General features: G+C 42.7%; 1 protein-coding gene across 1 annotated transcript in view; it reads right to left on the reverse strand.

Moving 5' to 3' along the window:
- SEMA3G (semaphorin 3G) overlaps window positions 1-12,133 on the reverse strand; it is a 109,750-nt gene that overhangs the window by 35,931 nt on the left and 61,686 nt on the right. The window contains exons 5-7 of the mRNA XM_089524676.1: window positions 7,758-7,848; window positions 6,508-6,624; window positions 5,044-5,186 (exon numbers count right to left, since the gene is read on the reverse strand). Coding sequence (XP_089380802.1) covers window positions 5,044-5,186; window positions 6,508-6,624; window positions 7,758-7,848 — 351 coding nt within the window. The remainder of the gene's footprint in view (window positions 1-5,043; window positions 5,187-6,507; window positions 6,625-7,757; window positions 7,849-12,133) is intronic.

Genomic DNA, 12,133 nt, shown 5'->3' on the forward strand with positions numbered 1-12,133 from the left:
TTTCTGAGCAACGGTTTGACCGTTGCTAGTTTTAAACTAGATGGAAATTTCCCTTCCTGAAGATGCATTGATTATGCGTTGTAATAATAAGATTACAGCATCACCACCCTGGGCGGTCAGCCAAGAAGGACAGGGATCAAGAGAGCGCGTCGTCTTCCTAACGCTTCCAAGAAGCTTGTCCACTTCATCGGTATTAACAAACTCAAAATTATCCAGTTTAATAGAGTCCATGGTTTGCCATTGCCATCCCCTCAGGCTGAGAGAGTGTGACTTGCCGAGCTTGGATCTTTTTTTCTACTCTTCAGTTATTTATCTATTTTGCATAGAGGGTCAGAGTGGACTGCTCTGGCACATGACTTTCTCACTTCTCAATAAGGTTCCTTTCCTCTCCTGCTACCTGAGAACTGGAGATCCCAGGGGCTGAACTAAGGACTCTCTCCATGCAAGGTATATGTTCTGTCAGTGAGCCATGGCCACCTATGCACAGCTTTAAGGAGAATATATATCTTGGTTGTAAGTTACTGAACTTTCCTGCTCAGCACTTACTCTGAAGCAATGTTGTCAAATTTCAGACTGGCTTTATGAAAACAAGCACTAAATCACTCAGTGCTGGAAAAAAATGCATTACCTGAGGCTTGTTTAAACAAGGCTTGCCCAAATCTCACTTCCAGAAGTTTACTTTTGTCTCCAAGAAAGCACTATATTGTTTATTTGAAAGAGGCATGAATGGTGTTGATTCAAGTAAGTATAATTTTAAAGTATGCATTTGGTATCACTCTCACTCTTTCACAATGTAGTAGCAGAACAGTGATTCATCATTTGAGCTGACAAGCAAGAAACCTGGAACAAATGAGGATGACTGAAGCTGAGGGCAGGGGTAGCACGAACACTCATGCTGCACAAAGCATGTCATTAACTTAAACAATATATTCAGATATTATTGCCTAGATGCTTGACTGGGGACTGGCTATCAGGTTTTGTTTTTTGTTTCCACCAATGTAACTCAGTAATGGTCGCATGGTTGAAATAGGAAATCCAGAATTAAAAACTCATCTTAGCCACAAACACAATTTCTGTGCAGTTCTGATTCACATAAGTCCGTTGTTTTCAGTCAGCAACCTGTCCCAGTGCTCACAGCAACCTAGCATCCGGGAAACATAGCCAGTGGGATTTCATCACCAAGAAGAGATGCTTCTTTCCCCCAAATCACCAGACTAACCAACTGTGTTTAAGTAGCGGTGAACAAAATGGCATCTTTCATTTTTCTGATTTTGGATCATTGCAAGCAAGCCTAATTAGCTCTAGACAGAGGAGTAATTTCCGATGGAGATGGGTAAAGAGTCTGATTGACATTTGAAAACCAGTTTTGTGATATTTTAAAGATTGAAAAGCAAAGAAATTTTTGCTGCTGTATTTTTTTACAAAAAGAAGCAAACACCTCACCTTCAACCTTCACCTGTGATGTATTTACCTGTAAATCATAAATCATATAATTGTCTGTAACAATGATGTGTAGAATCAACAGAGTGGAGAGGAGAAATAATCCTGAGGAATAATCAGAAGTTATACATAACACTAGAAGGATACCCTCTTTACCCTTCTTAAAATGTCCATTAGTATGGAAGTGCTCCCTCATCAGCGTACCATCATAAAAATGTTGGGAAGATATCCCAAATCCAGAAGAAAAGTAGGCTAAATCCCCAGAATATACAGGTAATATCAGTCCAGAAAATGGATGACTGAATTATGAATACCTGGTCTCAAAAAAGTAGAATCTGCGAGACAAACTACGCAAGAGGTTTCAAAATTCTTGCCTCAAGAAGAAGAACCCTCCCTCCATACCTAGTGTCATCATCAGACCTGAGAGGGAGTGAAAAATACAGTTCCATCAGGTCTAACTTTGAATTCTGTAACTCACGTCACTCTCTTTTATTGTATTGTATTTATTTATTTATTGTATTTTATTTTATAGTATTCTCTGTATTTTTATTGCTGTAACCCGCCCAGATTTCTTGTGATTGGGCGGGCTATAAATAAGTCATTATTATTATTATTATTATTATTATTATTATTATTATTATTATTATTATGGTTTAACATTGTGCACATTTTTCTCTTGAACTGCACAGTGCAGCCATGATCCCGATCCTGGTAATAATGCCCCACTCCTCACTCCAATCAGCTGGAACATGTGACTCAACACTGTGTGTTACTTCTTTTTAATTTTGGAGTCATTTGCCTAATGCAGCATGTAGTTTGGACTGTTGTGGAAATGGGCCACTAATTCCAGTTTAGCATTTTAAAAAGCAAGTTAGGTTTAAGATGGAGTAACTACTGAAAGTAAGAACCACAACATGTTAGTTCTTTAGAACAAAAAAGGTGTCCCGATCCAAGTTGTGAATCACTCCGATCTGAAAAAATCCACGTGGATAGAGACAATATAATTAAATAACGATTTAGCATTAGACATCCAATAAAAATAGAGAAATCACATTTATCTCATTTTGGAGAAGATATAGCATTTAAATTAGTTTCAAACCATATTAGACAGTGGCAGAAAGAGACATGCTTATAAATTTCACAAAAGGCACAGGAAAGAGCAACGTCACCTGAAGGAACTTGGCATGTGAGGGCAACACATGCTCTATTCCCACACAACATGCAAGTCATAAAAGGGTAATCTCAGACATTATATCTCCTAATCTCTGCTAAAACATTATTACTCTAGCAGCGTTACTCAGTGCACAAGGGCTCATGGGAAAATGAGTCATTTTTTTCATGGAACCTTCATTATTTGTGCAGCAATTCAATTTAATTAAACCATAAGCAGACAACTGTGGTGGGTCCAGGGGTCACTCTTCTGCCCTGGGACCCTCCAGAGGCCACACAAACTGCCAAAAATACAAAATAACAGCAACAACAAAGAGGAAGTGGTTGTGGGTGGGTGGGTGCATGGGAATAAACATTAATAAGTATAGAGGGACAACCCTGAACAAAACTTTTTCATTACGTTAAGAGGTATAGCTGATGTACTGGAGAAAGTTTCTAAGAAAAAAAGGTAAGCAGTATTAGTGAGCTTTGATGGAATTTTTGGGCAAGGAGAAGTACTCCTGAAACAGCTGTGGCAAGAAAAATTGAGGAAGAGGGAAAGGCTGAAATGGAAAGTGAACTGAAGGCAAAACTGAGGAGCTTCCATCTGGATGAAAGACTGAAAAATTCAAAGGCTCAAGGGGAATGCTCCCCTCCCTTCCTCCACTTCAAGTTTCTCTTGCCAACCACATTAAAGAGAATCACCAAAGTGGAGGGAAAACATGCTCGTAACTTTGGCTGGAAAACAAACAATTGCACTCACACAGCCCTCACAAGCCAGGCACTACTGCTGATGAGGTCTTGATTGAAGTGCTTGCAAAATGCTGTGTATGCCAAAGAGACTTCCCATACCATAGAGCACTATACATTAGGAACTTAATAGGGCAGCATATCTGATTTCAGAGCTCACTACAATATAAACCAGGATGAAGCCCTAAGTCGACAGTCAAAATGGGCTCAGCCCTGGCTTATATATTTCTGAACATTTTGTCTCCCACTCCTGCAAAAGGCACCCTCCTTACTTGGTGGTTTTGAGGGCTGGTGATTTGGAGGGGGGCATGAACAACCATAAAGACAAACAAATGGGTCCTAGAACAGATCAATCCTGAAATCTCCCTGGAAACCAAGATGATAAAGTTGAGGCTGTCATAGTCATGAAAAAGAAAAGACAATAATCCAAGGAAAAGTAGAGGGAAGTAGAAAGATGGGAAGATCACGTGCTGGATGGATAGATTCTATTAAGGACCTCACAGGTATAACTTTACAGGACCTAAGTAGAGCAGTGGAACATAAAGCGTCTTGGAGCTGTCTCATCCACAGGGTTGCCATATGTATGGATGGACTCGAGGGCGGTTGATATTGCAGATCATAGAAGTAAGACACTGTGGTGAGACATTGCATATAGATCAGATAAGGAAATTGGCAGCACTTGATCATGAACCAGCTGCACTTTGTTGGATGTTTTTGTTCTGTAACTTGAAAATTCAGTTGAGCATGTAGAAATACAGGTTGAGTCTTCCTTATCTAAAATGTTTGGGACCAGCTGTCTTTTGGATTTTGGAATATTTGCATATACATAATGAGATATCTGGGAAATGGGACTCAAGTCTAAACATGAAATTTATTTACATTTTATATACACTCTACACATATAGTCTGAAGGTATTTTCTGTTGTCATTGTGTGCATTCAAGAATTTCTGACTTATGGCGACACTAAGGTGATGGGATTTTCTTGGCACATTTCTTCAGAGGGGTTTGCCATTATCATCATCTTATACACAATATTTTTTAATTATTTTGTGCATGAAACAAAGTTTGTGTACATTGAACCATCAGAAAGCATAGGCATCCTATCTCAGCCACCTAAATTGACAATTTTGGATTTTGGAATATTTCAGAATTCCAGATAGGTTAATGCAACTTTGCCTGAATTTGGATCAGCTTAGGTTTGTATCAACCATCTATGACTACTTTGATCTGTTATTATTCCCGGGCAAGAAAATCGACCCTGGGATATGCAACAGACATGCAGAGCTCACAGTCGAGTAATTGGTATAGAGGTGATAACAGAAACAAAGAGCTTTACTGCATAAGAACAGAAAGATGAAAAGGAACAGAAGAGAGGCGGCTTTCTCCAAGCCCCTCCGCATGCCATCTTCCATTCTCTTCCTGGAGGAGATTGTCGTCAAAGCATACCTTTTGTCAAAAGGATAGCGCAACAAAAGACATGCTTTATGACCATCTCCTTTTTAAAGAGCTGGCAGTCTGATTTGATTATGAAGTCCAGAGCTCCATGTTTCCTCTGCTTTTTAATGTGGTAACTATATGGCTTTCAACGATGCCTGTACTTACGTGCTAAATGCTCTGGAAAAATTTCTAGGAAATTTAGTTGAGTCCCCATTGTTCAGTGCCCATTATAATGTCTCATCACAAAAATAGCCCTGCAAACTCACCACACAAATCCTTCCCACACGGCTGAATATGGCACGTCCTTTGCTCTCTGACTCTACTGCCTTTTCAGTAAAGAAGAAGTAGACCTTATCATTATCTCGATCATCATTGTCTGGGATCAGATAAGCAGCAACAAATTTGGGAGCTGTGCAAAAGACCAAATGGCATATTAGCAAGAAATTATCAGAAGCTGTTAATAGTTTCCATAGACAGCAAAACAGAGATGGGAAATCTGGGCCCTGTGGTGGTTGCTGCATTACAACTGCTGCCCTCCTTCACCATCAGCCATGTCCTGGTTTGGCCACTTTACTACCACACACACCTCTTTTAATCCAAAGTGAAATCAGTTTGGAAAGCCACACAAGATCCTGTTTACATGGCCACATAACTGCAAGGGGGATGTTTCTACTGTGTGTGTGTGTGATTGCAGCATTGGTTTATGCATGGTTGCACAACTGCAGCAACTGCAGATGGAGAAGGAGTATTTCCACAACTCATATGCCTTTTTGCACATTGCTTAATCAAATAGCCTTTGTTTTCCCTTCATTCTGATTGCTCATCTCCTATAAAGTAAAGACCATAGAAAAGGGAAAACTAAAATGTCAACCTGCAAATATGTGCATACAAACACCAAATACAAAAAACAAAAAGGCAACACTGCCTTTTCTGGAGGCCAATATAAACAAGATAGCTACCCTTCTGGGTCAGGAATGATCAGGTGACCTAGGTGACTACCTGACTTAGGTGACCACCCCAATCTGTTCCCACCATTCCCCCAGCCCCAATTGCATCATAATCCCAATTCAAGTGTCAAACCACACATTTTAAAAATCCAGTTCTTTCCCAAAACAGAAGAATAAATGCCACCGCTACTGTCTAAAACTGCCTTAAAGCCCTCAGGCATGTTTTCACAATGGAGAGAAATGCCATGTGTCCCAAAAGGACTGGGATCAAGGTAAGGATATGCTATTTAGCCTGTGGAGATTCAGCCTGGGAGTCTACCTCATCGGGTGCCCAGACATTCCTCAGATATGTGCTAAAAGTTGAAAACATTGCAAACTTACTTTTGGAGCAGCTGGTTGTAAAGGGCAATAATACAAAAAAGCTTACTTCTACAAACACATCCATGCACCTCACCTTCATTTTCCAAGCAGAAATTTCTTATAATCTTAACCTCTAATCTACCTCTCATACTATCTCAGTTCCAGCTACTAATGCTTCCGGTCTCATTCACCATTGTGTGGGATGTATATGCTTCATCCATTCCCTTTTTCTGTTGCCTTTCTGTTTGCATCCAGCTTCCACCAGCTGTCTTTAGATGTTTGCTATGATCTTGAGCCCAAAATGTGCAAAGGTATAGCTATCCCTTTTTACTCAAAGCAATTTCCCCTCTGCCCTAAATATTGTATAATGACAAGTGCACAGCCTCCTCTTTGATTAGATGAAGTTACCTAATTTTCTCCTACCATTAAGCAACCGCTGGTCCATCTCAGTGCGCAAAGAGGAGCGGTGTCCCATGGTTCGGAAGATCACAGAGTCCCTGCCCAAGAAATCTGCTGTTAGTCCAGTATACAAGTCTCCACCTAGGAAAGAAATCCCACAGAAAGATCAAAATCATACATAACACACTTGAATTTATGACACTAATAATAATATTAACACTTAGTATTGCAAAACCTATTTCTATATTCAGTGATATCTGCCCTATATCAGGATTATCTTTTAACATGAAAGTCAGCACAGTATATGGAGGTGCTGAGGCTGAGAAAGTATACGCTAAAGCTTTGAAAATAATGGCTTTGCAAAGTCAACCAGGCTGCATCCATACTGCAGAAATAATCCAGTTTGACACCACTTTAACTGCCATGGCTCAATGCTATGGAATTCTGGGAATTGTAGTTTGTTGTGGCACCACAGCTCTCTGACAGAAGATGCTAAACAAAACTACAATTTCATAGCACTAGCCATAGCAGTTAAAAGTGGTGTTAAATTGGATTATTTCTGCAGTGTGGATGCAGCCTATATAGTGAGTTAATAGCAGCAACACCAATGGAATGGAAATCACTTAAGTCACAGTTCCCTCCCTTCCCCACTTACTCTCTCTCTCTCTCTCTCTCTCTCTCTCTCTCTCTCTTTCTCTCTTTGTATTTCTTTCAATTAATTTTTCCAAGTTTATTACACAATTTCTTGGAAAACATGGGAACTGTGGAACTGCACATCTAAAATAAAAAACAGGCACATTTATTTTCTGCAACTGTATGAGAAAGGAGAATGTTTTATATCTGGACTGGTAGGAATGGCAGTAGCCTGACCAATACCATTACCATCCACACAAAGCAGGCTCCCTTGGCTTGCTTCCCCTGTCACTACCTACTCAGAGTAATATAGGCAGAGGCATCTGCTTTCTGTTACTGCCCAGGTATAGCATTGCAAAGCCATCAGTTTTCCTTCCCTGAATGTCTCTGAAGCCCAGCGTTGGAGAAAAAGACAAGAATAGCTCCATCATCATCTACCTTGTTCTGTCCATGCTTTACACTGTAAACTTTCTTGTGCAGCCTGGGAGGCTGAAGCCGATTTAAAATGCCAAGTGATATGCTTCTTAGTCTATTCACCCTCATCCAGTCCTTTACTGCATCCAGATAATCTGGTACTATCACAGCCTCCTTGCCATCATTTGTAAAGGAGAGATAGATGGTCCATACTATTTAAAACCTACCAATGAAAGTGCTTGCAAATGCCTTGTTGGGTTCATGAGGACATCTGCCCCGGCCACTTTCTACTGTTGTTGGGTCCAAGCGGAACACATGCTGGAAAGGGAAGGAGAAAAAAATTATGAGGTGGTAGAAAAGCACTAATGAAGCATGGGTTGGATTGTCATAAATTAAGATATGATGTGGCTGTGCTCACACAAGAAAGACATCCTGGAAAGATGCTCACATATGCAAGCATATGCAAGAAGGCTCACATATTGCAAGCATATGCTGTTATCAATTTGCCAGAATGAAATAATAATAGCTTTTTTTCCTTGGAATAAGTAAAACATGCTGTTGATATTGTCACTATTAAGTAAAAAACAATGTGAAGATACTGTTAAATCTGTAGCCTTCTCAAATGTGTATATTTTTGTAATCATTTTGGATCTGGTATGTTCTTCAAATAAGGAGTATGAATAGGTTGCTTACCTGTAACTGGTTCTTCGAGTGGTCATCTGTGCCCTCCCACATTTGGGTTTTGCGCCTGCGCAGAGACTCCATTTGGAAGCTGAAAAGCTGAGCAGATGGGTGGAAGCCCCACCCACTCCCATGCACTGAGCATGCCCAGTCCCGCCAATCTAGCTCCTCCTTCAGTTCAAGTCTGCCGCAAAAACATGGCACACTCCTGACCAAGGGGAGGTAGGGCGGGATTTGTGTGAGGGCACAGATGACTACTCGAAGAACCACAGTAAGCAACCTGTTCTTCTTCTTCGTGGTTACTGTGCCTCACACAATTTAGTGACTAAAAAGCTACCTAAGGAGGTGGGAAGGTTACTGCAAAATAGGGGAAAGGACATCACGACCAAAACTGGCATCTCGACGAGATCTGGAATCAAGCCAGTAGTGCCGAACAAAAGTGGAAGGCTGGGACCACGTGGCTGCCTTGCAGTCATCAGGTAGAGGGACACCTCTGAAGAAGGCAGCAGAGGAGGAAACAGCCCTGGTTGAGTATGGGCGCACACCAACTGGAAGAGGGCATTTCACCAGCTCATAAACCAGTACAATGGTCTAGGCAATCCATTTTGAAAATCTTTGTGAAGAAACAGGGTGGCCTTTTCTAGGTCCACCATAACAATCAAACAACTTGTTGGTCAACCTGAACTCAGCAGAATGTTGAATATAGAACGCCAAAGCACGGCAAACATCAAGAATGTGCATAGTCTATTCCAGAGGTGATGAAGGATCTGGGTAGAAATTGGGTAGCACAATGTCTTGAGAAAGGTGGAAAGGGCAAACCACCTTAGGGAGCAATGAGATGTCCAGTTTGAGGACCACTTTGCCTTTATGGAAAATGAGGAAAGGCTCGTCACAGCGCAGTGCCGTCAGTTCAGAAGCACGTCTGGCTGAAGTAATGGCCACAAGGAAAGTCACCTTGAGAGTCAGTAGTCTCAGAGATGTCGAGCCCAAAGGCTCAAAGGGAGGCCTTGTTAGCTGTGTGAGTACCAATGAAAGAGACCACGCTGGGGCCAATGGAAGCATCAGGGGATAGAGATGATGGAGGTCCTTGAAGAACCTTTTCAGAGTTGGAGAGGCGAAGAGGGGAGCTGATGGCGAGCCAGGTATCTGGTTGGCTACAATAGCCAACAGATAAACCTTGAGAGAAGAGAACACCAAACCTTGATTGCGAAGATGGAGTAGGAAGTGTAAGGCAGTAGACAGACTCACAAGAGATCAGCTCTTGCTGCAGCAAAATCACAAAAAAACTTCCATTTGTAGGAGTAAGACTGTTTAGTGGAGTCCTTCCTGGAAGCTGATAAGACCTTCAGCAGTTCAGGAGAATTTAAGGTCTGACCCTCCAAGCTGTCAAGTGTAGGCTGAGGAGGTCTGGATAAAGGACTGCCCCATGAGAGTGAGACAGAAGGTCTGGCCACCTTTGAAGTTTGAAGTATTGACCTCTGGACAGGTGAAGCAGAGGGTTGAACCATGGTTGTCCTGGCCAGGAGGGGGACAGAAGAATTGCATCAGCTCTGTCTTTGGTCATTTTGGACACAACCTTTGCCATTAATTGTAGTGGGGAAAAGGCATAAAGAAAGCCTTGGCTCCAATTGCGGAGAAACACATCTCTCAGAGAGTCGTGTCCTCTGCCCGCTCTGGTGCCGAACTGTTAGCATTGGGCATTCTCTGGGTGGCGAAGAGGTCCACAGAAGGAGTCCCCCATTGAGAGTTGAGAAGACGAAAGGCCTGAGCGGATAGTGTCCATTCGTGTTGGAGGACCTTGTTTCTGCTGAGAGAGTCTGCTAGAACATTGTTCTTGCCCGCTAAATGAATCGCCACTGGATGAATGGAGCTATGATGGCGCCATGCCCAAAGTTGTTGTGCCAGATGAAGTAGGACAGGGGAGTGTGTGCCGCCCTGTTTGTTGATGTAACAGACTGTCGTGGTATTGTCTGTTACCACCTGGACAACTCTGTGGAGAAGGTGACGTTCAAAGGCTCGAAAAGCTTTGATCATGGCCAAAAGTTCTAGAGCGTTGATGTGCATCTCCTTCTCCGAAGGGGACCAACGACCCTGAATGCAGAAGTTTTTGTAGTGAGCACCCCAGCCTGTTGTGGGCGCGTCTATGGTGACCATCCTGGATGGTTCTGGGGTTTGGAAGGGCATCCCCTTGAGGATGTTGTTGGGGACAAGCCACCCGTGTAGGGAGTCCCTAATGTGGTGAGGGACTGTGAGCCTCTTGGACTGGTTGTCTCTGAGGTGATCGAATATGGAGAGAAACCATTTTTGTAGAGGCCTGAACCTCAGGCAAGAAAGATACACCACGGCTGTGGGGAGGCCATGTATCCCAGACGTCATTGAATGTCCCTTGCTGTGAGACGACAGTTGGAGAGGACTGAATGAAGATGATCCCATAGGGAGTCTGCCCTTCTGGTGGGCAGGTAGGCATGTGCCATAACAGAGTCCAGAGACGTGCCTAGATATTCTATCACTCTGACAGGTTGAAGAATAGACTTGGAGAGATTGATCATAAGGCCCAAGTCGGTGATGAGAGAAAGGGTGACATGAATGTCTTTGAACAGTTGGGTCCGAGAGAACGACACTAGCAGCCAATCGTCAATATAAGGAAAGATCTTTATGCCCTGTATTTGCAGATGAGAGATGACTGCCACCATACACTTGGTGAACACGCATGGGGTGGTAGAGAGACCGAAGGGAAGAACAATATATTGAAAGAGATCTCCATCGATGGCAAACTGAAGAAATTTGTAGTGCTGTGGCCTGATGCTGATGTGGAAGTAAGCATCTTTCAGATCCACAGACGCAAACCAATCTCCTTGATGGAGGAAGAGGAGGATCGATTGAAGAGTCACCATCTTGAATCTGGGAGGTTTGATGTATGAGTTGACCCCTCTCAGGTCCAGAATGGGGCAAAGACCACCACCTCTTTTTGGTACAGTGAAGTATTGAGAGAAGTAGCCGTTTAGTCTGGAGTTGAGTGGAACGCATTGAATAGCACCGTTGTCGAGAAGGGAGAAGATCTCTTCTTGTAGAGTAGGGGAAGATGGAGTAGAGCAAGACGCCAAGTGGCGGAATACTTGCGAATTCTATGGTGTAACCCAGATGGATGATAGTAAAGACCCACGTGTCAGTGGTGATTTGACGCCATTTGTTGTAGAAGTGGCAGAGTCTTGGGTGGTGTTGAGAAACCAGAGGTGAAAGATTGAGTGAAGGTGTCGTCCTGGTGGAGATGTCAAAAATGAGATTTTGAAGAAGATGACTTTTCTGAGGACTGTTGTTGTTGTTGTTGATGCTGTTGTTGATGACCTTGTTGTTGATTGTGTTGTTTATAGATTGCTGAAAAGATCCTTTATATTGAGAGGAGTTTCCTGAATGTGGCTGGGAATAGGTAGAAGGGGCTGATTTATCACACCACTGTCACCTCTTGTACTGTTGTTTGTTGGAGGTCAATCCAAGGCGTTTTCCAGTGAGACATGCCTTAGCCAAAGTGCTCAGGGAGTCATCGGTGTTGGCTGCAAACAGGTCCGCACCCTCAAAGGGAAGATCCTCAATCTTGTTTTTGACCTCATCTGTTAGGTCAGTAGATCTGAGCCAGGCAAATCTACGAAGGGCAACAGCCCCAGAAATGATCTTACCCGAACAGTCGACAGAGTGCCTTGCAGAGTGGAGCTGCTGATTGACTAGAGAAAGGGCTTCTGCATAAAAGCCCATAGTAGCTGATTTTTGTTCTTCAGGTAGGTAAGGAATGAAAGAAGCCAGTGGGCACAGAAAGGACTACTGATGGGACCACGTGAGGCATCTTCAATGGAACCATTGGCATAGAAGGCACTATCAGGATCACTGATGGTATCAGTGTCGGCATCAACGTCAAGGTCGACGTTGA

The sequence above is a fragment of the Sceloporus occidentalis genome, unplaced genomic scaffold, assembly GCF_023333645.1.
Source record: "Sceloporus occidentalis isolate IW3139 unplaced genomic scaffold, rSceOcc1.0.p SCAF_1, whole genome shotgun sequence".
NCBI lineage: Eukaryota > Metazoa > Chordata > Lepidosauria > Squamata > Phrynosomatidae > Sceloporus > Sceloporus occidentalis.